The sequence below is a fragment of the Cervus canadensis genome, chromosome 9 (genome assembly GCF_019320065.1).
Source record: "Cervus canadensis isolate Bull #8, Minnesota chromosome 9, ASM1932006v1, whole genome shotgun sequence".
Lineage (NCBI taxonomy): Eukaryota > Metazoa > Chordata > Mammalia > Artiodactyla > Cervidae > Cervus > Cervus canadensis.
In genome coordinates this window covers 80,598,251-80,625,967 of record NC_057394.1, presented here as the reverse complement: position 1 = coordinate 80,625,967, position 27,717 = coordinate 80,598,251, and the positions used below count along the sequence as shown (strand labels likewise).

The following is a 27,717-nucleotide window of genomic DNA, read 5'->3' as shown; positions in this document are numbered from 1 at the left end:
TGCCTGCCAGGCTGACTTCATCCGTGTTTGTAGAACACAGAACTCCCACCTGCAGAATATACATTCTTTTAATGCTGCCTCTCTAAGATGGGGCATGTGCTTGGCCATAAAATAATACATTTGAAGAGACTCATACCACCAAGAGCATGATGTTAATGAGAAAATAATTCTAATAATCTTTCTAGATAGTTCTCACATATTGGAAAATCAAACGGCAGCTTCTAAATTAATCCTTGGGTCAAAGAAGAAATCAAAAAGGAAATTGCAAACTCTCACTGCACTGGTAATGAACACACAGAATCACCAACGTATCTGTGGGATTTATGTAAAGAGGTGCTCAGAGGGAAGTTTGTATCTTTAAATGCTTGTGTCAGAAAAGGAGAGGGACGTGAAATCAGCAGCCTTCCTCATGTGGGCATTCAGGGCTTCTCGGCAGGCACGCTGTAATTCCTGCAGTAATTAGTTTGCTGCCTGTTTCACGTCTTTTCTCACCTCAGCCCCCCATCCCAGATAGTGAGCTAATGATTTGCTTATTTCACTGGGAAAATAAAAGCTTTTAGGGGAGAACCAGACATCCCCCTTCTGCCGTCTCAGCCCTCTGCTTTGCCTCTATACCGGCACGTCCTGCCCCGCCCACTCTACGGTGGTGATCCCGGGACTGGGTTTACCCGCTTCTTGCCTGCCTCATGCACCCCTGACTCCCGTCTGTATCCTTCCTACCAAATACTCATTTATTGAGAGATCACCCTCTGTCCATTGCCCCGTTCCTTGCTCCCTTCCTTCCCAACAAGATTTTTTGAGCTTGGACTCGAACTCGTGTGGTACAGATAAATCCCTAATTGGTTCTTTGTCAGTTAAGAATGAATCAGTGGCTCTTACCTCTTCATGGTCTTTAATTCAATTCAGAATTAGTTCAGTCAACTATTATCGGACTTGCCATTGGAAGAGTGAGTCAAATGAAGCTCTTCAAACAAGTGACTCTTCCTAGAACTGAGTGCTGTGGTTGCAATACTTTATTCTTGTTCATCAGAAAATAGAGTTCCTCGCATTTTCTTTTCTTTAGTCACTTGTCAGCTTCCAGCAGCTGGTAGAAGATTAAGTTTGCAAGTCTTTAATTTCTGTTTCTTTTTATAAATTGAGAACTTCTAAGGGGAGTAGAGTGTCCGTTGTGTTTTTTCAAATAGGATTAAGCAATGAAGGTGGAGGGTCCGTGTTATTGATTCTTTTCAACCTGTTTAGCTTCTACAGAGTGTGTTTTGAGAACATTGAAGTCCCTTCAGCAAGAGGCTGTCCATGCCCGAGTTGTTGGTGGTACACACTGTCGCTATTAATTAGATTTCTGCAGTGCTGAAGGGAAAGGAGTTTTCTTGGAGTTCCACTGGAATTTTTTTTTATTTTAACCATGAATGGTCAAGTAGAAAAAAATTAGTTGGTTCTATTTTGATTACATCTGGCGTTCTGAAAAACAGCTGGTAGACTTGAATCCAAACCATTTGGAACATGGTACTTTGTCTACAGGTTGTCCAGCTGAATGGGCAGGTGTTTTCCCAAACAGGCTTCAGAAAACAGTCTGAAAGGCATTACAGGTGTTTCAAAAACCAGTCAGTTTGAAAAGGTGGTGTGCACCGTGCTTGTCCTGTGGAACCCCAACACACATGAGCATGTTGAAGATTTTGAGATGCCTGAGGCATATACATGTTTAAACTTTCTAGTCCAGCATTTCCCAAATGTACCTGAGCAGGGAGCCTTTGTTGGTTGTGTCCTTGTGAATGAAAACACCAGTACAGGTTATGTGTTTTTATTCAAGAGATGCTGAGCACCGGCTAGCGCGATCAGTGCAGAGACCAGGGGCGTGGCCCACGCCTTACAGGACTTGTGTGAAAAAGCCAAGCGGAGGGGTGTGGGATGCGTCCTGTGACTGAGATGTCCTCTGGGTATCTGCGCACACAGGAAGGGGCCTCTGGTCTCACGGACCCCAGTCTGCTTCCCGAAGGATAGGTTTTAAGTGTGTGCATTTTTGTTCGTTTCTTCAAATCTCTTTTTGAGCACCTACAATAAGCCAGACACGCCCTAGACCTTGGCGATGGGTGCAGCGATGCATAGAGTCCTCCTCTCCTGGATCGTGCGTTCTTGTGGAAGGAGGCAGGCCGGAAACAGGATCACTAAATACAAGTGTATAACTTATTATATGGCGGTGAGTGCTCAGAGAAAAACATAGCAGGGAGGGGACGGCGGGGGTGTGGGAGTTTGTTTACATCTGTGAGTGTGTGTACAGAGAGGTGACTCCATTTAGCTAGAGGTGCTAATAACGTCTCCCTTAGAAGATGACACTGGGGTCTAGACCTGGCTGACAGAAGTGGTCCAGGCGGGAGGTGCAGGAAATGTGAAAGCCCGGGCAGGAGCGGGCGTGTCTGGCGTGTCTGAGTATCTGCGGCCCGTGTGGTTGGCGTGGAACGTGGGAGGGAGATGGAAGCAGGGGATGGGCCCGGGAGGTCACTGAACTGGATCCGGCAGAGCCTTCTGAGTCACTCCCGGCCTTCATCTCTCCTTCTGAGTGAGGTGACATCATGGAAGGGTTTGAACACGCAGAGGACTAACGGCATCTGTGAGCAAGCGGGGAGGGTTCAGGCAGTGTGTTCTGCCGGAGCCCAGAAAAAGGACAGAGCGAAAGTGCATGGGGCCCCCGTGCCTGCTCAGAGCCTTGGGTTTGGTCTTGAGATGATGGAAGCCGTGAAGGGTCGGACTAGCAGCATTGTATGTGCAGATCTAAGAATGGAAGGTGAATCTGGACACGGGAAAACAAAGCTGTTGATGTAATTTAGGAGAGAAACAGGGAGGGCCGGAGCCCAGGGGGTGGGGAGCAGGAGTGGTTTGATGTCAGTCCCGTGGGGGGAGGGAGCAGTCATGGTGACTCTGTTCTTTCTGGGGCTTCATCGCAGGTGGACCATGCCTTTCCCCGTAGGGGTGTGGGTTTGAGTTAATGGGAACATGAGCTCCTATGAGAACTTGTCCAGGGATTTCGATTCTTACAGGACACCAGCATGGAGATGTCTATTAGGTAATTAGACACACAAGGCCTGCTCAGGAAGTTCATAATGAAGGCAGCAAGCAAACCTTACCGTTGGATGCCACATCTAGTTACAGTGTTTAAAAGCATGCATAGTTCGTTTGAAGACCCTTTTTAAATTGGTTCGCCTTTTGGAACCATTTTGTATATTGCGTGAGTGGGGACTGTCAGCAGGATTTCAGGTGACTCCAGAAAGCCGCACTGCAGGTTTTCAGCTTCAGGAGAAATGATTTACTGCTCAACTGAGGTACGTAGTCAAAGTCCCCACTCCCGGTTTTAGTGGTATTCATTGATGCCTTTCTTATTCTTCCTTCCTCAGACAGCGTTCCTGTTATTAAGACAGTTACAGTGTTAGAATTTATGAAATTATACAAATTCTCAATTCTTAAGAGATGCTTATCCAGTATCTAGGAGTAACCACTGAAGCAGCAGAATATTTCAATCCATTTTATGAAGTAAACAGGAAATTTCCAAGTGTCTCATGACCTGAGATAATTCATGGGGAGTTGCAAATTTCTAGCCGAGAAAGTTGAGGGAAGTATGAGCTAAGGCACGGAATCAGAAGAGAGGAGACCCAAGTTGTCATTTCATCTGTTTCTCCCGCTTGCTTGGCACGGTGTCTGGACGTGGTGCCCAGCTTAGTCACCTGGAAGGTGGGAGCAGCGGCTCCATGTCTGGCTCATGAGTTCTCACTCATCATACAGGTGGTGCCAGAAGGCTCTGTCCCAGGTGGGGACAGCTGGGGACACCCGGTGGACACAGGTGGTTCTTAACTCTCATGGAGGTTATAGTCTCAGGGTTCACAGCAAAGACTAAGGTGAGTGAGTGTGAGAAAACAGTGTAAATTGTAAAGCACAGTGAAAACATTATAGTTATTCTTGCTCCAGGTAACTTTTCTTCTGGGAAGGTTCAGGCTTTCTTCCCTTTTGAGTGATAAGTTGATAGAATGTGCAGATAAAAAGTTGCAGGTCAACGCATGTTATACCCCTCACAAAAATTAAGTCAAAATGGATCCTAGACCTAGATGTAACACAATAAAACTCCTCGATGATAGCAAAGGAAAAAGCCTAGATGAGCTTGGATATGACTGTGACTTTTTACGCACGGTGCTAAAAGGCATGACAGTGAAAGAAATAATTGATAAGCTGGACTTCATCCAAATGAAAGACTTCCGTTCTGTAAAAGATATTGTGGAGAAGAAGAAGACAGGCCAACGACTGGGGAAAGATGTTTCCAAAAGACATAATCTGATAAAGGGCCGGTATCCAAAATATATCCAAAGAACTCTTAAAACTCAGCAATAAGAAAATGAACAACTTGTTTGAGAAATGGGCAAAAGACCTGAACAGACCTCTCACTGGGGAAGATGTGCAGGTGGCAAACAAGCACGTGAAAAGATGCTCCACATCACAGTCTTCAGGGAAATGCAGCTTAAAACAAGATAAAAAACACCTATTAGAACGGCCACAACATAAAACACTCACAACATCAGGTGCTAAGGAGGGTGCAGAGCAGCAGGAACTCTCGTTCATTGCTGGTGGGAATGCAGAATGGTCCAGCCACTCTGGAAGACGGTTTAGCTGTTTCTTAAAGCACTAAACCTACTCACACCATAGCAGTCATGCTCTAGCGGTCATGCTCCTTGCACGCTTAGTAGGCAGTTATTAAATGTTTGTTGAGTGAGTAAAGGAATGGTGTTAGGATTTGGAAATTGAGCATAAGCAGATACTGATTCCCATCTTGTGAAATTTTCAGAAATGTTATTAATTACACTTTAAGGAAGATGGGTGTATGTCTCACACTCACGGAAAAGAAGAGATGATCTGTACAGAAAAATTTAACTCAGAATTCAACGTACTGATTCTTAGGGAGGGCCAAAGTCAGCATTCTATACCTAGATTTTGAAATATGAATTAGAAGAATTTGATGCCATTGGAAGTGTGAGGCACCATATAAGATATCTGATATTGCTGAGGTTAAAATCCTGAATTTAGAAGCCAACATGATTTGTTGAATTAAATTTGTTTACTTGGGAAGTAAAAGGAAAGTTCAGGTCCTGAGCCGTGTATCGCAAAGCATGCAAAATGAGAGTGAGTTTTTTTCTCAAGAAGCTTAATTTAATGGGAAGCAACTTGGTGGGGGTGGAAAGCTCATGGTAAAAATTCTATATTATCTGGGTCATTTAAAAATCCTACAACTTTGGGTCACTTTCAGATATGTATGAGTATTCCTAATAAATTTTGAAAGATCCTACAGGTCTTTGACAGTGATGCATTTTGTGATGATTTGCACAAAACCGCACATGTGGAGGTTGGCGTTGGGTTTGGGTGAGAGTGTAGCCTCTGACCAGGCGCCCTTCTGCTCATGCCTTCTGCAGGCAAACATGCTGAGGACATATTCGGAGAGCTGTTTAACGAGGCCAACAACTTCTACATCCGCGCGAACTCTCTGCAGGACAGGATTGATCGCCTCGCTGTTAAGGTCACCCAGCTGGATTCCACGGTGGAAGAGGGTAGGTCATCCCTGGAGAGGTGGGAGCTGGAAGTGATGATGAAGGAGGGGAGGGAGTCACCTGCTGCTTCCTCGGGGTTGTGCGCTCATCCTTCATCTCGTCTTTTCCTAGAAGAAAAGCGAGGGGCAAAACCCACAGTGAGGGGTTACTTAGTAATTAAGAGTCACATCTGGTCTACCTTGTGAACCACACTCAATTTTTAAATAAATGACACATGCAGTATTTGTTTTAAAGGACTCTCTGAATGCATTAGGTGTTAGAAGTCCTAATGGAGGTTACTGGTTGTTATTAGAAAGATACTTTCTTACCGGAAAAATCACAGACTCACTCCAAAGATACTGTCCAGCTAAGAGAGCCCTGTACCCTCTGCTCCCCTTAGGACCGATTGTAGGTAATTGAGCTGATCCTGCTGACTTAATTGCCCAGAAATGAAGGGCTTCAGGCCTCTAAAACAAAGTTAATATCCACAGGTGCTGTGTAGTTAACTGATGGTCATTTTGATGATGTACCCTGAATTTGGGATAGTTTAAAAAAAAATTAAAATTCAACAATCCCTTAAAAAAATTTTCACTTTTTGTCTCTTTCAAATAAAAGACTGAAAAAAACTGTCCCCCCACATCAAGATGTGCCATTTTATATTTACTTTGAAGAAAATGCTCAGATTAAAAATTATTTTTCCTTTATATAGGTAGTTACAGTTTCTCTCCTGGCACTAAAATGATCCTAGCACCTTATTTTTCTACTAGGCCTACAATAGCAGTATTAATAAAAAGTGAAAGTTTTTTTTAAATGTAATTATTTATGAAATTCATCCCTCATCACTCAAAAAAACTTATTTTCTTATCTTCAGACCTGTTTCAAAGGTCGAAATTAAATTAGTGAACTAAAAATTTAACAAGCGTAGAACATTGAGATTTTAATATTAGTTAGGAACATTCTTACTTTTCCAACAGTAAGTAGGAAGCTAGAGACATGCTCTTTTTAATTTGATTTTTAAATATATCTTTTATTTAAAAGGAAAAGTTTGAATAGCTACTGGGTCTATTCAGACAAGGAGTTAAATCAATCATATACTTTTCAAATGGTATCAAAAATGATTTTAAAAATACTTACTTGTCTTTATTCAGCTTTTTGTTGGCTCTTGCAGTTGTGATGCTTGTGATAAAACTTACCCTGGAAAAGGTTAGCATCCTGAGATTCTACAGTACATTTTATAGCCTTAAATTCCCTTCTCAATCAGTATTCTCCCTTTTGACTTTCCTTGGTGTGGATATTCCTATAGAAGAATCCTTGACCAAGTCAGGAAATCTATGCTCTATGTGATCCTGCCACTCTTCCGTTGGGCAGGCTTGGAAAGGTCATTTAACACCCCTGACTGTCAGCCTCATTGGTCCAGTGGGTGAATGCGCCTGTGCACCCACCTCAGAAAGTCATGTCAAGGTCAGATGAGTTAATACCTGAGATGCAGCATGCCGTTCAGACTCAAGAAATGAGTGTAATTAGCCTGCTTCTCTCAGACTCCTTAGTGTAGAGTTGTATCATGCTGCTTAATTTCCAGGACTCTAGGTGTCCTGAAAAGCTTTGCCATTTCTCCTTAATATTGCTGTCAGAAAAACTTACTGCACTTTCTACATTCATGTATTTTTTACATACGCATTTCCCACATGTATTGTAACTAAACTGGTATTAACTGTTTGAATGGGTCCCTTCCCCCTGGATACCCTGAATCTTTGTGTTTACATACCTATTATACTCATAATTTTTTTCCTGTGTGATTTCTGAGAAATGCTATTTAAGTAAAGAATGATGCACTCATAATTAGGCTCAATGAAATCATTATATTGCCACAAAAGAAGGAAAGACATGATTTGTAGAGATAACTGTTGTTTATCAGAGGTAGGGGTTGCGCATACTAGTAAGCATGATTTTAAATGAACAATGATAGATACTATTGTTCGGCTAGAATAGATGTTATATATTCAGCTATTCTAGGAGATGTTTACGATTGTGAATCAAATTATACTTGTTTCTAAACGGTTCAGAATATTTCCACATAACCCGACTTGGGGGACTTTTCTCTAAACAGTGTCACTACAGGATATCAACATGAAAAAAGCTTTCAAAAGTTCCACAGTCCAAGACCAGCAGGTGGTTTCAAAGAACAGCATTCCTAATCCTGTTGCTGACATTTACAACCAGAGTGATAAACCACCTCCTCTGAACATCCTTACACCGTACAGGTAGGTCCTCCATGTGCAGGTGTATCACCAGAGCTTCTTAGGGTAAGTAAGTTGGGAGAGGTGGACAGTGTGGTGAAAACATCTTTTCAGACTTTGAGAATAATAATTGCAGTATTATCCACGATGAAATTGTGCTTCCCAGATGGCACAGATGCTAAAGAACCCGCCTGCCGATGCAGGAGACACAGGTTCGATCCCTGGGTCAGGAAGATGCCCTGGAGAAGGAAAAGACAACCCACTCCAGTGGGTTCTTGCCTGGAGAATTACATGGACAGAGGAGCCTGGCGGGCTACAGTTCTTGGGGTCACAAAAGAGTCGACTTTTGGTGACTCAACAACAAAAACAACCGTGATGACATTAGTGATTTACAGAGTTGCTAAAGTTTGAGTATTTCAAAATACAGATAAGCTTACCAAGGGAAGTGTGAGCTCTGATGTTAGCTTTCAGATGCAGATATCTTGAGTAGAGGAGGGTACATTACATAGTAATGGTGTGTGATTGTGTTGATCCTCACGTTCAAAGTCAAGTTTAAAGGAGTTGCATAATTCATCTCTAATGCAGTCAAGTACCTGTCTCAGCATTTCAGCCCCGCAGACGTTTGTTATTTAATTCAGAAACGTGTGTTCTGCAGCGTTGGGGTTTCTAAGAGTGAATATAGAATCAAGAAGGTAACCTTTCGTTTGAATTGGTAGGACTCACTATCAGGACTGAACTTCCTAGAAAAAGAATGAAAAATAAATTGTACAAAAATTATTATTAAGACACTAAAAATGCTCTTTAGAACTCCTCTCTGACCTACTGCCACATCACTGTGTTCTTTCCTGTTTTCATGTATTGGGTTGGCTAAAAGGTTCATTTGGGTTTTTGGAACGGTTATAGGAAAACCCAAATGAACTTTTTGGCCTACCCAAGTAATTCGTCCCCATCTTCACCCTCTGTAGAGCTTGCTTCTCAGCCTCTGATGAGCTCAGACTGGTGAGGGGTGGTCCTCATGGTCCCACAGGATTAGCTCTGCTGGATGGTACCCCAGCCTTCCTGAATTCACCGAGTCCTTCATTTCCATTACTTCTCTCCTGGGTCTAGTGGCCCTTCTCAGGCAGTGCCCAGGGGTTTTCTTGGTCTGAATTCCTGTCCTTTCTCAGGGTGCAAAAGGAAATGTTTGGGCCCGTCCTTTATTGCAGCTCTGCTAGGAAAGTAGTTGTTCAGACTGCATCCCTTTCTTCAGCATGGACAGAAAAATGCTCCAGAAAATGAAATCGGGATTCCATGGAAGCTGTGATGGGAGAGGATCAGGATACCACATTTTTCTATGAAACAAGTGTATGTTTCTGGAGTCTTTAGATACTCATCTTAAAAATGAATAGTAGTATTGTAAGCCTAATTTATTTTTTTTACCTTTTAAAAATTTATTTTTAATTGAAGGATAATTGCTTTATAATACTGTGTTGGTTTCTGCCGTACATCAGCATGAATCCATCCTAGGTGTACACATTTCCCCTCCCTCTTGAACCTCTCTCCTGCCTCCCGCTCCACTGTCTGTAAAATAGATAGCCAGTGGGAATTTGCCATATGACTCTGGGAACTCAAACCGTGGCTCTGTGACAAGCTAGAGAGGTGAGATGGGGTGGGAAATCTAATTTTTTAACTTGTTCAGCAGACATTTTTCTGGGGGCAGTTTCAGCTCTTTTTATCCCAGAGCCATGAGAACTTACTAAAATTTTCCTAAGAAACTTCACTAAATATTTTGTTATAAAGGAGAAAAGAAACCCAGAAGACTCAGTGAACCACTCATATTTACTAATCAAGATCATGATTAAATGATCTTTGTGGTGGTTAAAATTTTTAATTGCATAAAAATAAATTGATGTTCATATATATTGTGTATACTCAGTTTTACGGAAAAGAAAACTGTCTTTTAATAGTGTATTTAAAAATAGTCATGCCAACTCAAATCTACTTTTTATTAATACAGAAATACTTTGGGTAGGAAAAAACACAAACTTTTGCAATTGGATTTAAATATGATAGTGACAACACAGTTTTAAATAAGTACAGTGTGAATGAAAAGTCAAGTGTTGCGATAAACATAGAATATTTCTGCTTATATTCTGGTGTCAAGGTTAACGTTTGCTTAAGTTATTATACGTATTTGTTCCATTAAGTAGTAACTCCTCATCAAAGTATCAGCTCCACTTTTGGAAAAAAGAAGATGCATTTTATATATTTTAAAATTGCAGCAAGTTGCTGCTCAGTTTTTCTATGTCCTCAACTATATTGATGACCTAGTAGTATCTTAGGGAAATAGTTTATATTTTTCACAACAATGTTTTTAATAAAATCCCAATAATGCAGGTTGTTTGTCACTTAGGAAACTGGGAAGAGAGAGGATTTTAAATAACTAAAGATTGAAGTACAGAGTGAATTGTGCTGGTTTGTTAGCGACTTTCAGGCAGGGAACTGCCAGACCACCCTCCTGAGAGCCTGGCCTATCATTTGATGCTGAGAAGCTTAGAGAACCCAGCAAAGCAGGAACTTCAAGACCAGTTTCCCTCAAGTAATTCACGTCACTTTGTTTGACTACTGGGCCACAAACTCTTTCCTAGACTTATTTTCTCTGATTTTTTTTTCTTTCTCTGTATGCCTCAAATGACTAATTGAAATGCTGTCTTTAAGTGAAAATGTTTTGCTTCCTCTTGAAAGTAATATACAGGTCACATGCTCTTTTTAAAGCATTAGCAGATAGAGTGTTCACTTCTTAACATGATTATTTTGAGCTTTGCTGTCTATTGATGTATATTACAACTTTGGGTCCATGTTGGCTGCATTTTATTGACTTTGTGATAAATGAGTAGCATATAAAGACTTGAAATATTTTTTAATATATAGTAATTATAGCAGTTCGTGAAAACTAAATAGCTGTAAGTGAATTTTCTTTGTGAGTTACTTCCGTTTACAACCCTGGAGAAGGGAATGGCAACCCACTCTGGTATTCTTGCCTGGAGAGTTCCATGGACAGAGGAACCTGGCGGGTCACAGTCCCAGGGGTCGCAAAGTGATATGACTAAGTGACTAACACTTTCACTTTCCATTTGAAAAGTATCTAGGTCATCACTTTCTATCCTAGTTACATTTATGCACCATGAATATTCTGCTTCTTTCCTAATTGAATTATAGATGTTGGGCAAACCTGATTTTTAAAAAAAGAGTACTTGCTAATTTTTATCCAAATAGCCTTGTCGCTCCAGAATAGAAGTGAACATATATGTGCTAAGAGATCCATCCATCTCTATATGTAGCCCCCATTGGAATAAACAGAACATACCTTGAAATAATTGTGGTATTAAATATTGCTGTTTATGAGCTATATTGTGATTTTGGGTAGCATTTTTCTAAATCTAAATATGCAAGAGTAGTTTTTACTTAATTATTCTAGAAAAAACTACTGTTACTGCATGTTCACACATTTTTTTTCAAATAAGGAAAATTGGGAGACTTCAGAGAGTGTAGGATAGTTCAGATTTCTCATGCAGCTGTTATCTCGTGAGTTTAAATGAACATTAATAATTACCCCATATGAAAATATCTAACAACCTTTTATTCCCACCTGACTTGTAATACATTGATTTACAGAGATGATAAGAAGGATGGGCTGAAGTTCTATACTGATCCTTCCTATTTCTTTGACCTCTGGAAAGAAAAAATGTTACAGGACACGGAAGACAAAAGGAAAGAGAAAAGACGTCAAAAGGTAAAGAATTCAAGTAGGGGAAATGCTCATATAAACGTGTAATTGAGATGCTTGCTTAGAAATTAGAGATTTAAAAATCAGTACATTTTTTAAACAGTTGACATGTTGGGTTTTGTGCTGAAGTTTTTTTAGAGGTTGCATTCTTCACGTGAAGATACCATTCAATCTAACACAGTAATACAGTACTACTGCCAATAAATTCTATTGATTTATTCTCTAAAACTTGCTTTGCTTTCATAAAAGTAGTGGCAAAAATTTCAGTATTGTTTGTCACTGAATTTTATAACTTTTCTCTTGCACTTTCAAATTGCATAAAGCAGTCAACCTTCCACTATCAGTTAGAATTGTCTGCTTTTGGCATTTTTAACATTATTAATTGTTGGGCTGCCACCTAACTGTAATTAAGGCCTTGGTGAGAGAGGTTCGTATCAGATGGAAAAGCATGTGTGGTCAGCACACTGAGAGGATAGCATTTCCTGAAAATGAGCTGCTTCCCTTTGGTGGGGTGGTCGTAGGCAGGAGAACTGAGGCACCTGCCTTGCAAACACTCTTGGAGGGACAAACCCACCCTCAGGTTCAGGAACTTCTATTTTGAAAATTGTGCCTTTGGGGCCCAGAAATTAGACTTAACTGACTGAAAATCAGTTAATTCTCCAAAGGCAATTAGTTTGCCAAGCCTTTTATATATGAACAATGTTTTAAACAATGACCACCTAGCGTGTGAGTTAAGAGCTTATTAGCATTTTGTGGGCTGGCTCCCTGGGAGTGGGAGACCACCGTAGGTGTACCGGCGCAGCAGGAGGCACAGCTCAGGATGGAAGAGGACTTGAGATTTGAAAACAGGATTTCGGAAAGGGAGCATGCAGACTGCAGGTGTGAAATGTTACCTCAAATCCTGGGAGGGAATTTCTCAGATTGTTGTCTGTGTGCTCTTCTCGGGGCTCCCCAGGGGGCCCAGGTGGTAACGAATCCGCCTGCAATGCAGGAGACCCAGGTTCGTTCCCCGGGTCGGGAAGAGCCCCTGGAGAACAGCATGGCAACCTGCTCCAGTATTCTTGCCTGGAGACTCCCACTGGGGCAGTTCAGTGGGGAATCTTGGAAGAGTTGCTGGGTGTTCAAGTGGAGAAATATTCAAGCAGAGACACCGCTAAGGACTGAAGTACAGAATGGGAAGGTGCTGGTATCTCCAAAGGAGAAGGAGTGGATCTGAATCCCCAAACCTCTTCATGGCACCAGGGCAGAACCCCAAGACTTTACAAGTTCTCTCCTTTACAGCATGCCTCCTTTAAAATGGCCTCCCAGAATTCCCTCGAAGCAGCAGTGTTCATTTTGGCAAAAATATTTAACTTTTCTGCCATTGTTCTTCAGGGGAAAGCAGTCTCAGTTGATTGTGTGTGATTACGGTGTGTACAGAATTGTCACTTCCTTGGTGGTTTTGTCTCATCCTTTGTGCCTCAAACGCATAAAATTCTGATGAGAGTTTCTCCTTCACTCATTTGTATAATGGTTCTTTTTTGAATGCCTTCTAAAGGCTGTGATGTAAAAGAAAGGACTATCACCCTCATGGAGATGAGAGTCGAGTAGAGGAAACAGACATTAAAAAAAGTCATGCCATCCTCTGGAACTCATAAAGAGGGAAAGAAATTTGAAATTTTTAATACAAAATCTGCTTTCTATAGGAACAGAAAACGAGGCAAGGTAGCCTTCATTTCCCAGGAATCTAGAAACCCCAGAAGTCACACTCTCATTTGGAATGGACAAGCCCATCTGAAAGAAGAATTAGTTTAGCAAATTTGGGGAGAAGACATCCGTTGTCTCTGAACATGAAATTTCCTTCATTTGTTGGTGTAAAAACATTTAAGTCGTGCAAATAACGACGTTGGTGTCAGGCTGAAGTTGCAGAGCTGGAAAGTGAGGGATCGGGTGGCTTTGGGGGAGGTGGCAGCAGGAGGCGAGGTGACTGCGAGGAGGACATGGAGAGTGGAGGAGGCCTGTGCCTGAGATGCAGGCTGGCTGCAGAGGAGGCTGGCTGAGCGGAGTGAGTGTGTGTGAGGGGGTGGTGGGGCTTCAGGATGGAGGAGCATTCTAAGTAGCAGCAGCTGAAATCATCCTGGGGTAAAAAGGAGCTGGGGACAGCCTTGGGGTCTTCATGTAGGCGGTGTAGTCAGGTGCAGGTGTGTCAGGGTCAATGTTATGTCATAGTCAGCGTGTGTGTGTGTGTGTGTGAGTGTGAGTTGAGCATTGATGGGTAGATTGGAGGCTGAGCCATTGTAAAGAGAGTGGCAGATACCACTACACTTGTCCCTACCCATGTCAGCATTCACCTCTTAAAAGTAGGGTGATAGCTATTAATTAGTCGAAGACAGTGACTCTCAAGCAGGAGGTATGTTGGAATCCAGAGAAATCACCTTCCTTTTCTTTCTCTTGGTTTTAAAAGCATTCAGACAATACACGCCAGTTGTAAAATGCCTAACCCATCCTGAAGTAAACACATGCGTTTAGAAAATTTGGGGGTGAGTTTCTCCCTTGCCCAGGCATAACTGCCCTCTGGTAACAGCTCTGCATTCATAATACAGGTGTACACACTTCACAAAGTATTTTTTATCCCTGGAATTGACCTGCATACACAGATACAGACAGATCCATACCGTGATATAATAAAGATATGCTTTGTTCTTCTTAGGAGTTGTATCATATTCCAAAGTTTGGATGCTTCATAAGCTATTTACCAGTTAATAAATTAATGAGTATTTAGGTTGCTTCTAAACTGTCACTAACACAGCACTGTAGGGGGTACCTGTACTCCAGGGCACATATTTCTTCAGGGTCAGTTCCCAGCAGTGCAGCGTGGACTTAAAATTTTGAAAGGTGCCACCCTCTTGCTCTTGACCCTCTCAGGACTGGACCAGTTTATGCCCCTAACAGGGCTCCTCCAGTCATGAAGATTATCGCTCTTTTTATTAGGCATTATCTTCATTTAAAATTTTAAAATATAATTTTTAATGGTTCCTTTCCATTGACAGTTAGGAGTTCGGCTTGGGTGAGACCACAAGCCCCATGAGGGCAGATACCTGTCCTCTTTTGTTTGCCATTCGTACCGTCCGGGCTTGGCAGGTGCCTCAGCCGTAGTGAACATCTTGTTACCTGGATTTGTTCATTGCAGAGCCGTGTGTGGAGGGGCTGTAAGGGGGGGCGTAGGACTTAAAGGCTCATAGATCAGTTTCCCGAAGATCGTCAGATTTCACGAGGGGAGCAGGAAGGACATATAAACACTCATGGAAGCAGTGTCCTCACCTTTAAAAAAGCACCTGCATAGGACCCAAGTTATTTATTGAAGACATTTTTACTGGCAAAGTAGATCTGGAGCAGGAGTGAGAGGGAAGGTAAGTTCTCAGCTCGTTTTTAGTTTGTGTTAAGCTAGTTGCAGGGTTCGCTCAAATATTCTGAAATAATCCTTTTGAAACTGAGCACTTAAAATTATTTTGTGACAGATAATTATACATTAACAAGTCAGAGCAGTATAAGGGTGGGAAACGATGTCTCTGCATGGAGCGGGCAGGTATTTCGTGTGTATAAAATAGATCTAGAAGTATCGTACACTGAAAAGAAGCTCCATCTTAGTGAAGTGAGAATTCTTAACCAAAAATGATGGTAAGCAATTCTTGAAACTGCAGCACAGTAACTTTTACACGTTGGTGTTAAATCAGTAGGTTTCTGTTCTCTTGGTTGGGTCTGAGTTGGGCGAGGGTGTCAGGAGGTTCTCGACCCGGGAGTGATGGAAAGGGGCCCACCCTGTCTGCACCCCTGGCTCACCGCTGCTGTGGCAACCGCACTAACCCGCTCTTTTCCTTCCCTCTGTCTCGGCACACTTGCCTTCCTCCTCGGACGTCAGGAGCAAAAGCGTATAGATGGCACAACCCGGGAGGTGAAAAAGGTTAGAAAAGCCAGAAACAGGCGCCAAGAATGGAATATGATGGCGTATGACAAAGAGCTTAGACCCGACACCAGGTTATCCCAGAGCACACACCACGGAGCGTCTTCTGAAGGATCCTTGTCCCCAGACACTAGGTGTGTGTGTGTGTGCGCGCGCGCGTGCATGCTTTGTGAGGGCGAGTGGGCCCGGCTTCCCGTAAGTGGAAATGGAGCACAGCTTTGTGTCTTTGTGGTCCACAGTGTGTGTCCAAACTTCCCTTAAAGATGAGTGTTGTGTATGTTTTGAGTTTGAAATAATACTTTAGTTTTGTTTGATGTTGGGTTACTTTGCATCATTTTCCATCTGTGACTTCACTTAATCATTTGATTAATCTAGATGTACTGTTTTAACCTCGATTCTGAATTTGGGCTTAGTACCTGCCCATGACTGGCATTTTCATTTTGATAATCCTTTCATTCTTTCTCTGCCTCTTTTGCTTAGAATTTTGCTTTTCCTTTGCCACTTGGTATCTGAAACGATTGTAGGTAGTGATTGATGTGATCAAGGAATAACTTCATTTTTCTTTTTGATAACCTTTCCAAAAGGGATGAACAAAGTTTTTTTTTCCCCCCCTTCAGTTCGCTAATCTTATGTATTCTAATTGCAGGAGGAGAATTCTCTTAGGAATTTATTTTAAAAGATTGTTAGCAATTCAGTAAAGCTGTTTTCTTGCAGATGTGAAAGACATGGTCACTAAGCAGCATTTATCCTGAAAGGGCTTCACTGGACAGGAAGAACTGACCAGTAATTGTAATTTACAGTTAATTTCATATTTTTGCTTCTGTAAAGGTGGGCTCTTCCATCGGCATTTAAAAATGTGAATGGAGGATTCTTACATCAGCAGTAACCTGGACCTTGCATTAAATCTGTGTTTTAAGAAATGTGTATTAACCTCCGTGGTTAGCTCAGTCTGACGTACAGAAGATGCTTAATGTTTGGTGGGTATAGTTCCCATAAATACACTTATCCCACAAGGGCTGCCGGTCACTGCAGCGTCTAGATTTTTCTATACAAGCTGTTAACAGGTAATGATTTGACAATTCCTGCAGCTTGAACTGAGCTGTAGCCTCAAGTTTTAGTCTTTGTGTCAGTTTATCTCTGTAGAAGGTTAAGACTGAAGATACACTTCTGCTCATAGTTCTTTGGGTGAGAAGTACATGAACTTGACAGCTCCCAGGATGTCATATCTGCTGTTCGGTTTTCTCCAGCTAAGCTGTGACTGTTTATTCGTGTAAAACATATACTTTGTAATATTCCATACATAACTCTTTCCATAGGTACAGATGGAAAAATGACTTTTTAAAAATCTCTCAGTTGAATTAATCGATATTCATTCCGGAATCTGAGATTAGACTGTGCCATGCTGGGTATAAAATTGATGGATTATAGCCCTTAAATTATTTTGGATATTTTTTATTTTATGAAAGTGTAACAGTTTTCTTATTATAAAATAAGATTAAATTTTTATATTTGGAAAAAATTATTCATAATCCTATTACCAGAGAAATCACTGTTTTTGCATTTTAGTGTATTTCTTTTTTTGGTCTTTTTTCTGTACATGTGTATATTTTTTACTTAATGAAATTGAAGTCTGCCCTGTGTTATTTACCTTTTGACTTTATAATGTCTCATATTTCTGGGCTTCTCTGGTGACTCAGAGAATAAAGAATCGCCTGCAATGTGGGAGACCTGGGCCAATTCCTGGGTTGGGAAGAGCCCCTGGAGAAGGGAATGGCTACCCACTCCAGTATTCTTGCCTGGAGAATCCCATGGACAGAGGAGCCTGGTGGGCTACAGTCCATGGGGTTGCAAACAGTCAAACACAACTGAGCGACTTTCACACATTCCTGTTTGAAGTGTTATTTAGAAACGTGGTTTTTAATGGATGTACTCAGGGTAACTGAGGGAAATTTGAGCTTTAAGTTTGATGGTATGTATATAATTTGTTCTTGTAAGTAATACATTTTCAGCTCATCACACAAACTAATGATAAGTTTTCACTCTCTTTGTAGATCATCAGGAATGGTTTGATTCTAAGGGTACATTTAGGATGAGCCTGGATGAAATGCTTGTCCCCCGCTCCCCCCATCGATCAGGAAGCAGGGTGCCCTCTGGCCCCTGTCCTCCCCCTTCCTCACCCTGTTCTGGGTATTGCAGCTGCCTGACCTTGTGTCGCAGACACTCGACCCTGCCCTCCCGCAGAACCCCGAGGGCTTCATTCGCTTTTCCCACTGAGTCTCCACTGCTGACACTTCTCCTGTCCCATCTTTTCTTCACTCCTCTACATTCTCTTTCCCCTAACAGATAGCTCCTGGTGCCCCTGCAGCTTTAGGACCACCCGCCCGGGCCCACACTGGTGCCATGAATCCTGGGCCTGATTCTGACTTCCTGTTGGGGGGTCCTTTTCGCTCAGCGGTCACCCTCCTTCTCATCTCTTGTCCAGTCCACCGGTGTCCCCTGAACAGGGGCAGTGACACTTGGAGTGACCAGTCAGCCCCCTCTCCACTCCACCCCACCACCATCACAGAGCCCTGCCCCCCAGGCTCTCCTGCTGTAATTCCCGACATTGGGCATGTCCTGCTCACTTCTGTCCTCCACTGAGTTTTGTCCTCCATGGCCTCCTGTATCACCCCGCACCTTACAGAACAGAGCTCTGAATTGTGCCAGGATATTTCCAGCCCCGGCTCCTCGCCCCATCAGAAGCAGTCCGTAGCCTGTAGATGAGTTTGTTTCCTTTAGAAAGTTGTACCCCGGCTATGACACAGTTCCCCACATGGGGTCACGCCCTCATCATCAGGGAATCCAGAGTTTCAGGTATTTACATTTTTAAAATTTGCTAAAACTAAAAACAGGTCAGATTGTTCCCCCAATGAAAATATTTTTAACTCCCTTGCCAACAGTTGGCATAATTCAAAAGACAGTCGTATGCACACCATAATGTACAGTTTATACTGCAGTTAGGGAAAAAGGAAGTGAGTTTCAAGTTATGTTTATACTGCAATTAGGGAAGAAAAAAGGAAAAAAAACAAAAACAGTAGTCTTTCTGCCATTTAGAGAACTTTTCTACGCAGTGATGTCCCAGGGAAGCTGCTGTCTGAATTCCAAAGACCCGACGTGTGTTTGCCTCTTCCCTTCAGAGAGAGAGACACAAGCTGAATCCCAGCAGAAGCCAGCAGATAAGTGTGAGAAAAGTCAGGACCAGAAGAGAAGAGTGGGAGAGAAGGAAGATGGGCATTGAGTTCATGAGTGACGCGAGGAGGCTGCAGCAGGCAGGGGGCGCGGCAGAGCCCAGGACGCCCGCCGGGTTTGTGGTTCCGCTTGCTCCGGGTTCCAGCCCCCGTGGCCCCCCGCTTCGGCGTCACGAGAGGATGCCCTGCCCTGTACTGACCACACGTCCCATAACCCGGGTGACTAACGCCCTGCGGCGCTGCCCAGCCCTCCCCGCCCCCAGCGGTACCCCCAGGGTCCCAGCACCCTTCTGAACTCTGCCGACTAACACGGAGATGTGTGCATCCTTTCAGAGTTTCTCTCTCCCTCGGGCCTTGGAGGCAGCAAGAGGGCTTCTGCCTGCAGCACTGTGTTCCTTCTCTCTCTCTTTTGGCCATAAATACATTTCTCCTGTTCAAGAAAACTACCACTCACTGCATTCTTGACTTTTTTCTCTGTTCTTACGGTTCATTTTTTTTTTTGATTCATCTGCCGTTTGTTAAGGTCTAGTTATATGCTGTCAGTTTAATCGCCACTGAAATCTTCCACCTTGGATGCCGTTTTCAAGTTCAACGCCCTGTCTTGGAGGCTCCTGTCTTACAAACGTGTCTGCTGCGATGCTGTGAAGGGGCTGTGCTGTCTGCTGCTTGTCCGTCTGTCTGACCACGCACATCACAGCTGTGGCTCTGAAACCACGTAACCCTGGAGCTTTGCCGCTAAAGTCATGATTGCATTGTGCTTGGAAGCTCTTATGGGCCTCGACCTTGTCGATAGTACAGGGAATAAGCGTGTGATTTCTGTGCCTTGGCCGTGTTCAGATTTAAATGTACGCTGATGCCTGGTTGGGGGGGAAGTCTTCTTAACTGACGCCACTTTCTCCCACCCCTGGCTCTGGCCCTCAGGTCCCACGCATCGGATGTCACGGATTACTCGTACCCGGCCACCCCCAACCACTCTCTGCACCCGCAGCCTGGGACCCCTTCCTACGGAGCAGGTGACGCGCCTCCCCATGGGCCGGCAGCCCAGGCCCCCGAGCATGAGTTCCGGCCCCCATCGGCCTCGGCCCGACACCTGGCCCTGAACAGGCCCCAGCAGCCCCCGCCGCCCCCGCCGCAGGCTGCGGAGGGCCCCCAGGCCCCCGCGCCCGTGGCCCCAGCCGACTACGGGTAAATACCCCATCCTGGGCTTGCTCTGGGGCTCGCCATTGCTTGGGGGTGTTGTGGATGGGTGATGAGGAATTGTCACTGAATAACCTGGAGAAGGAAATGGCAACCCACTCCAGAATTCTTGCCTGGGGAATTCTGTAGACAGAGGAGCCTGGTGGGCTACAGTCCATGGGGCCACAAAGAGTTGGACACAACTGAGTGACTAACACTGAACCCTGAGCCAAACTCTGGAGGCCAGGATGAAGCCAGGAATGAGCGGGTGCAGATTCTATCTGTTATGAGAAACTCTGTGTTAGGAAAGGCAGGGTCACGCCACTCCCCTTTTATTACACACAAGCCTCAGGTTTGTGTCTATGTTTGTGAACACACGTTACCTTTATGTTTGAATGGCTGAGGCAGGGCCTTGACAAAGGACGACATGCCAGTTTTGTGACCAGCATGTCACAAATGCTCCAGAGAATTCACATTTCAAAGGAGAAAACGATAATATGCAACACAGGACTTCTTAGACTTGGATGTATGTAACCCTGACCTCTGGGTACCCAAATACTATTCTGCCACCAGGTCCTCTTGTTTTGTGTTATTTGGGAAAAGTTCAAACATCTCCTAAAAAAGTGATCCTCATGTTAAGGGCTTGTTAAGTTAAGCACCGCCTGTGTTTTGGTAAGCGGTCTTTTCGGCTTTAAGCTTAGTTTTTCAAGAGTTAGTCCCTCCTAGTCAGCACCTAGGGAATTTGAACACGTGTTTCCACGGACAGGGTTTTCTCCACTGTGGAGCAGTAAGGGTGACACTCTAAACGTACATCCCTCAGCCCCCAGAAGTTTTCTCTCCGACCGCAGGGTCTTAGACAGTCCCTGCAGTTGGTTCTCTGTAACTCAGGGTTCCCACAGAGTGTTCCAAGGCTCCAAGTGTCAGGCAGAGAGAGTCTGTGGTCCAGTTGGTTTGGAAAACTCTCGGCTAAGTAGAACCCTGCAGGTTTCTTGGCTGGAGGGGTTTCGAAGCTTTGGATGTTCTGATGGGCTTTGTGGGCTTTGGGGAATTTCCATGGGGACGGGATGTAAAACACAGAATTTGCCAATCTGATTGGCCTCAGAACCCTCCCAAGCCCCTTTCCTGAGATGCCCCATGTAAGGATGCCCTGTCCTGCTTTCTTCACGCTGCAGTCAGCTGTCCAGCGCTCCACAAACGTCCCCTTTTCTGGTGGTTATCACTTGGTGCACGTCAGCGGACCATCTCGAGTCCCATCACAGTGACTTGTGATGACCTGTGGTCCAAAGCACGGTTATTTGTGTCCTGCAGTGTTTCACATGACAGCGTGTGCAGTGTCTGGGGGGGCGCTGTCTCCAAGGTGGGGGAGACCCTCCAAGGATGGGACTGCCCTTTGCTCTCTAGTGACTCTCTGCTTCCTGTCTCTGCCAGGATTCTGCCGGCTCAGATCACGGAGTATTACAGCCCCTCAGGACCCCCGCCGCCCCCGCCCCCGCCCGTGATCCCCTCTGCACAAACTGCTTTCGTCTGCCCCCTCCAGATGCCCCTGCAGCCCCCCTTCCCTGCCTCCGCCGGCTCCACCTATGCCGGCCCTCCCCACCCTCCCTCGGGTGGGCTTGTGGTCACGGCCCCGCCGCCCCCGGGCCCCCCGCCGCCCCCGCCTGGCCCTCCAGGTGCCGGCTCCTCGCTCTCCTCCTCCCCAATGCACGCCCCCCCGGGGGCCGAGGCCAAGAGGCAGGAGGCTGCGCAGCCGCCGGTCAGCGATGCCCGCAGCGACCTGCTCGCCGCCATCCGGATGGGTGAGTGCCTGTCCCAGGACAGCGGCCCACCAGCCATGGCCTCCTCGGCTTCCATCAGCTCCAGCCTCCACCAGATGGCCTTTAGGAGAGGGTGACAGGAGCTGCATTTGGTTTTCCTTTTTTTTTTTAAACAGTGGATGTGTTTTTTCAGTGCCAAGTAAACATGGTGATAAAGCACTGAGAATTCAGGAAAGCTTTACTTGACTAGAAATAGGTTATAAAAATGATCATCAATTAATTGGATCTTCTGTTTTTCACTCCATCTTACTTATATTTTTTATACTTACTTACACTTTAAACTTACTTATACTTCTTTCACTCCATCTTATACTTAAGGTCAGAAGTATAAATAAAAGAAAATTAGCTCCTGTCAGTGATCTAGTTTTTCATATCTAGGATGTGTCTTATCTTAGACTTTTCATATTTTTAGTTTGATGTGCTAGTGAGCTGCAGGCCATCCAGGAGTATGGTCTTCATGATGGAAACACTCATGTTGGCACAACTGTCCCAGTGCAGGGGGCCACTGGAAACCTTGAAACAGCGTCTGGTGGCCAGTGGCTACCTTGGTGGGCTGTGCTGCTCTAGAAAGTTCTCTCTCAGTGCTCATGTGCTCTGGAATCGTTAGCTGTCTGTCTTACATTTCAACACATCGCTTAAGGAATGTCACGGCTTCTATACATTTTATTTTTCTTCTTGGTCCTGGAACATCTATTTCCCAAGCATTTCCCCTCCAGTTTCTAAAACATTTCATTGTAGCGTCAGTAGGCCAAAAAAAGTCTAACAGGCTTGCTGGTCCATCTCTGTTTCATCGGAGCGGGCAGAGGGATTGCGTTCTGAGCCGCGTCTCGTGTCTCTAGGGATTCAGCTGAAGAAGGTGCAGGAGCAGCGGGAGCAGGAGGCCAAGCGCGAGCCGGTGGGCAACGACGTGGCCACCATCCTGTCCCGGCGCATCGCCGTCGAGTACAGCGACTCGGACGACGACTCGGAGTTCGATGAGAACGACTGGTCCGACTGAGACGGGCTCCCAGCGGGCTGGGCCGGGCCGGGGGGCGCGTGTTGACGATGTCAGTGGTCCCAGCACCCAGATAGTGGTATTATAATCCCGTAGCTTAGCCACTTTTGTATCAATAATGTGAGATTGCTTTTGCACATCCAAAACTTCTGGGTTTTTTCAGTATTTACTGTGTAATACTTAAGTGCCACTAAACATAGCAAACCGCGCGGCACATGAGGAAATAACGCTGTAACTATCGCATCGTCCTGAGAACAGCCTCTTGCTTCTTTCTCTCGGCCACAAACCCGTTCAGTGCCGTTTGGGTTCACGCTCCTTGATCGTGAAAATCCTGCAGACTTGCTGTGTGTTTGTGAAGCTGCCTGTTGTCAGGTGTCTGCGAGATTCACAACTGTGCGACAGACCAGTGTCTTCCGATCAGTAAGCGATATTGTTTTCCACTTTTTTAAAAAGAAAAAAAGAAAATGTGTTTCAGAAGAAGTTGATTCTCGAGAGAAAGATTTGACAAGTAGGAGACTCAGCTGTCTGAGCTTGCACTATCATGGCCCGGCGGCCTCTGTCAATCTGGAGGCTCTGTTGAAGAACCTCATTTTCTCTGCTGACCTTGTGAAATGTGAACTTGGCCCTTCTCAGGCAGGATCCCTCGCAGGCATTCACAGAGTCAGTGCTCGCTGGTGGTTTCTGTAGGAGGTTTCAGCAGCGCAGTAGGAAGGGAAGTGGAGAACAGCTCTTTTTCCTTTGGGGTTGTCGGGGGCGGGGGTGCACTCAGCACCCTCAGCGGCCCCTGGAGCTGGGGAACCAGCCCACACGGACCTGGGAGCAGGGCCTGTACAACCTCTCTCCTGGAACCACATCCCAGGCGGGCCACGTGGAGGCCTTGGAGCCACAGGGAAGGCTCCAGGTGGCACCTGGCCCCACCTGGTCTTGAGTTCTGAGAGCTTCATTTGGGTGAGAGGAGACTGTCGCATCTTTTTTGCCTTCCCTGGTGCTGTGGCCAGTTAGGGACTCAGCCCTCAAAGCGCACGGGTTCCTCTCCTACCCAGTTGTCAGCACACCATGCTTGACCAGGTACCCCGGGGGAGGGTCAACCCTTCCTTGTCCCTTCCCACGTGATGACAGGTGAGCCTGAGCGGGTCTTCCTGTTCAGGACAAACTGCTAGGAAACTCGTGAATGAGAACTTAGATTCTGTAATGCTGGGTGAAGGTGAACTGTTTGTTTGGAAGAAAAAAACACCCCAGGCTTTGATCTCAGGTGCAGCTTCACAGATGTACAAAGACACTTTACCCCAGAGCAGGTCTGCCTTCTCTGCCACATGCGCCTCGGGTCCTGGTGACGCTCAGTTGTGACCAAGGCATCTGTGGCTAAAACAGAGATGTTTGGGTGGACGGTAGGATGTCAGCAGGACCCTGACTGCCGGGGGTGGGGGGTGTTGTTGCTGAGTTCTCCCCAGGAAGCCGCTGCTCCCACCATCACGTCTGTGTCCCTGAAGGACACACACGGGCTGTGGAAGGTCACAGTCATCCTGTAAGGGCTGCCTGACGGGCCTTGAGTCACCTAGGTTGGAACTCGAGAAGAGCCTCAGATCTGTATTACCCTTGTTTCCAAGTGCCCAGGCCAAGGTTGTCTCTGAGTCTTTTCAGCTAAAACCAGCTGTTCAGGCACACGCTTGTTGGAGCTCATCACCATGTTGTGTTGCCTCTAAGTAGTTATTAATCAACTCCCCAGTTCCTCTCTTTTAATTTCTTTTTCTCCAGTGCAGAGGCCAGCTGTGTTGGCATTTTTCTTGGGACTTTTACCAATTGTCATATTTTGTCTTTCTTACAGTATTTTGTCTTTACTGTTACTTTTGGATACGGAAGCATCTGTGTCCTTCTAGAACCTATGTTTGGTAAATCTTTGTTTTGTTATTTTTTTTTGTAATGTCCCTTCTGTCCTCAGGATGGAGAGAATGCATAAAGCTACTATCCGTGTCAGGATTTCTTCTATTTATATCTTATCACAGTAAAATTAGTGGCACTTTATACATATTCATGAGCCTGTTAAGTATTGGTTGTCTTCCTGTAGTTTAATCAACAAGTTATTTTCAACTTGATGTTCTGACCAGTGAAAACGCTTTTGCCCTGATGTGTTATGTAGCCTCTAAGAGAATGGAAAAGGACTAAAATCCATTTTAAATTATTTTTTGCAGTATTTTTCTCAGCACTGATTTATTCTAAAAATGAAATCCAGACTTTTTCTAATACGATAGCACATGAAAAGGAAAAAGTGACTATTTTGAACTGTCCATTTTCATTTTCAAGAAGTATTTACGAGACAAATGGAGAAAAACATTTAAATGCATATTTCCTATCTATGGATTTTACATTTTAAAGTAAGCTCTATGTTGTAAGGTTATTTTATTTTTTTGTTTAGTCTAATTTCTTACAAGCTTTTTCTCATGTCATGGATCAGGCAGAGGGATGAGAAGACTCAGAACCACCCATTAACTGCACGCATATGATGTAGTCAATTTTCTGTTGTCTAGCACTAAAACCATAAGATTTGGTCACTTACGTTTTTCTTCAGTAAAAGTATACTGTTGGAGAATTAGCATTTTCATTTCAGTAAATTTTTAGAATGTCGAAATCTTTTCTGAGCACCACGTGGCTAGGTTGTGAAAGTTTTGTAATAATTTGCAGCTGAAATTCATGATACATTTTCATCCATTGAAGACTCATGGGAATGTATCAGCCAGAGTAGCAAGTAATTTTTGTTTTCTAAACCAGAGTCTGTCACCTTGCAGTATTACCAATGCTGTTGTACACTGAATTTAAAGTGGTATTAAAAAAGAAAAACCTCCTGGTAAACAATTTTTATCTGTTTGTATATCTTACTATAGATTATGTACAAGTAACATCTAAATAAAATTACACTTTTAACCCTAAACAGTTTTGCTTATTATAGCAGTGTTGTATGGTTAACCTTTTGGGGTGGGGGGAGAAATTGGGGCTTGGTAGGGTTTTTAATTAGCCTTTCCATTTTTCCCTGGTGGCTCAGATGGTAAAGCATCTGACTGCAATGTGGGAGACCTGGGTTCGATCCCTGGGTCGGGAAGATCCCCTAGAGAAGGAAATGGCAACCCACTCCAATACTCGTGCCTGGAAAATTCCATGGATGGAAGAGCCTGGTAGGCTACAGTCTGTGGAGTCGCAAAGAGTCAGACACGATTGAGCGACTTCACTTTCACTTTCCATTATTAGATGATAAAAGATACTGCTCAGATGTAATACTGCTCAAAAAATTTTGACACAATTTTTGTGTAGACAAGAGTTGAAGTTGGTTCTGCGAGTGACTTGGGAAAGGACTGGTACAGTTTGAAAACGCTGTTCCCAGAGCAGGAAGCAACCTGCCCAGGAGGCTTTGGCATCTTAACCACATCTAGTCTGAATTGTAGCGACTGATATTCGGGAGCATGGATAGCTTCTGAGATGCTTCCCTCTATTCCTTAAAATGATCCTTTGAAAAGGGGGCGTTCTGCCTGTTTCCTGTGAGAGAACAGAGTGAGGTTAAGCTGCTGGCTGGGGACGGTTTCTGATGGACCTGCACTGCACATGGGAAAGCACCGCAGGGGATTGTGGCAGCTGAGGTCGGGGGGCAGGAGCAGCCACCTTAGGGGAGCAGGCTGGCATCCAGGCTCCTGCGGCCGCGGCTCTGAGCTGGCTGTCCACGCGCTGTGCTCCGCGAGGACCCCGGCCATCTGTGTGTCTGAGCCCCAGCACGGCCCCGACGCCTCCACACCAAGCAGCCCCTCGTGGAGTGATTGGATGGATGGTGGATTTCCGAGTTACTTTCTTACCAAAAGTTAGCTGTGTGCAATTTTTAAAATATGAAGCATTTTGCTAGGTACTCTGTATTTCCGCCTTGTTAGCACTTGTCCCTGGATGCCTGGCTCCCACTCTATTTACGTGTGTCCCCCAGCAGCTAGGGCTCAGCAGGGCAGGCGGGGGGCATCATATTTACTGTTACAGCCTGTTAGTCAAACAACAGCGCCTGGTGCTTCACAGGGGTCCATACATATTTATTGACTGATGGTCATTTACAGAGCTTCATCAGAAAGGGAGTCTTCATCAACACATATTTGAAGGCTTAAGAAGAAGGTAAATGCAATAGCTCATGTAAAACACAGAACTGTGCTGGACGCCTAGCTGACAGAGGGGACCATTAGCCATCCGTGTCTGCAGGCCACTTGCTGGAGACAGAAACAGGCCAGTCTCTGCCCTCAGGGAGCATCTCATCTAAAGAGGTGACACTAAATGCTGTCACATCCTTCGCTGGGATTTTCTTTGTATTTATCCTGCTTGGGGTTCACCAATCTTGAATCTGTAAATGTATGTCTTTAATGAAATTTGGGGAATATTTGGGCATTATTTTTTCAAATATATTTTCTGCCCCTTTCCACACTTACCTTCTTAGACCTCTGTGACAGGCAGACCTTGTTTTATGCTTTGCTTTATTGCTCTTTACAGATGATGCATTTTTTTTCAAGTTGAGGCCCTGCGGCACCCCTGCCTCAAGCATGACTGCTGGTGCCTTTTTTCCAGCAGCATTTGCTCACTTCATGTTCTGTGTCACTCTTGGGTAATTCTCTCAATATTTTAGACTTTTTCATGATGCGTTACAGTGATTTGTGATCAGTGATCTTTGTTGTTACTGTTGTAATTGTCCTGGCATTTTTTAGCAGTAAAATATTTTTAAATTAAGGTAAGTACATTGTTTTTGTGGACATAATGCTATTGCACACTTTAATAGACTACAGCATGTGTAAACATGACTTTCAAAAACACTGGGAAACCAGAAAATTCATGTGACTCACTATCTTGCAAGGGATGTGAAGCCAAACCTGCAGTGTCTCTGAGGTCTGCCTGTCTACATGTGTTACACCTTTTAGTGTTGGCCCGCAGTTGCTTGGGACTGTTTCCATTTAAAAAGTTTCTTTCTCTCTGTTTTGCAGGTTGGATAATTTTT

The 27,717-nt window shown here is 44.4% G+C and overlaps 1 protein-coding gene across 3 annotated transcripts in view; it reads left to right on the top strand.

Moving 5' to 3' along the window:
* The window catches only part of WASF3 (WASP family member 3), a 73,374-nt gene extending 47,736 nt beyond the window's left edge, over positions 1 to 25,638 (top strand). For 2 of the 3 annotated variants that reach the window (XM_043478066.1, XM_043478067.1), the window contains 7 exons: positions 5,445 to 5,579; positions 7,666 to 7,819; positions 11,450 to 11,567; positions 15,460 to 15,635; positions 19,650 to 19,913; positions 21,333 to 21,700; positions 22,558 to 25,638. In XM_043478066.1, the coding sequence (XP_043334001.1) occupies positions 5,445 to 5,579; positions 7,666 to 7,819; positions 11,450 to 11,567; positions 15,460 to 15,635; positions 19,650 to 19,913; positions 21,333 to 21,700; positions 22,558 to 22,715 (1,373 nt within the window). In that variant the 3' untranslated portion in view covers positions 22,716 to 25,638. Of the gene's footprint in view, positions 1 to 5,444; positions 5,580 to 7,665; positions 7,820 to 11,449; positions 11,568 to 15,459; positions 15,636 to 18,677; positions 18,845 to 19,649; positions 19,914 to 21,332; positions 21,701 to 22,557 lie in introns of all 3 variants that reach the window. The other variant, XM_043478069.1, reaches the window with a different exon arrangement.
* The last annotated feature ends 2,079 nt before the right edge of the window (positions 25,639 to 27,717 follow it).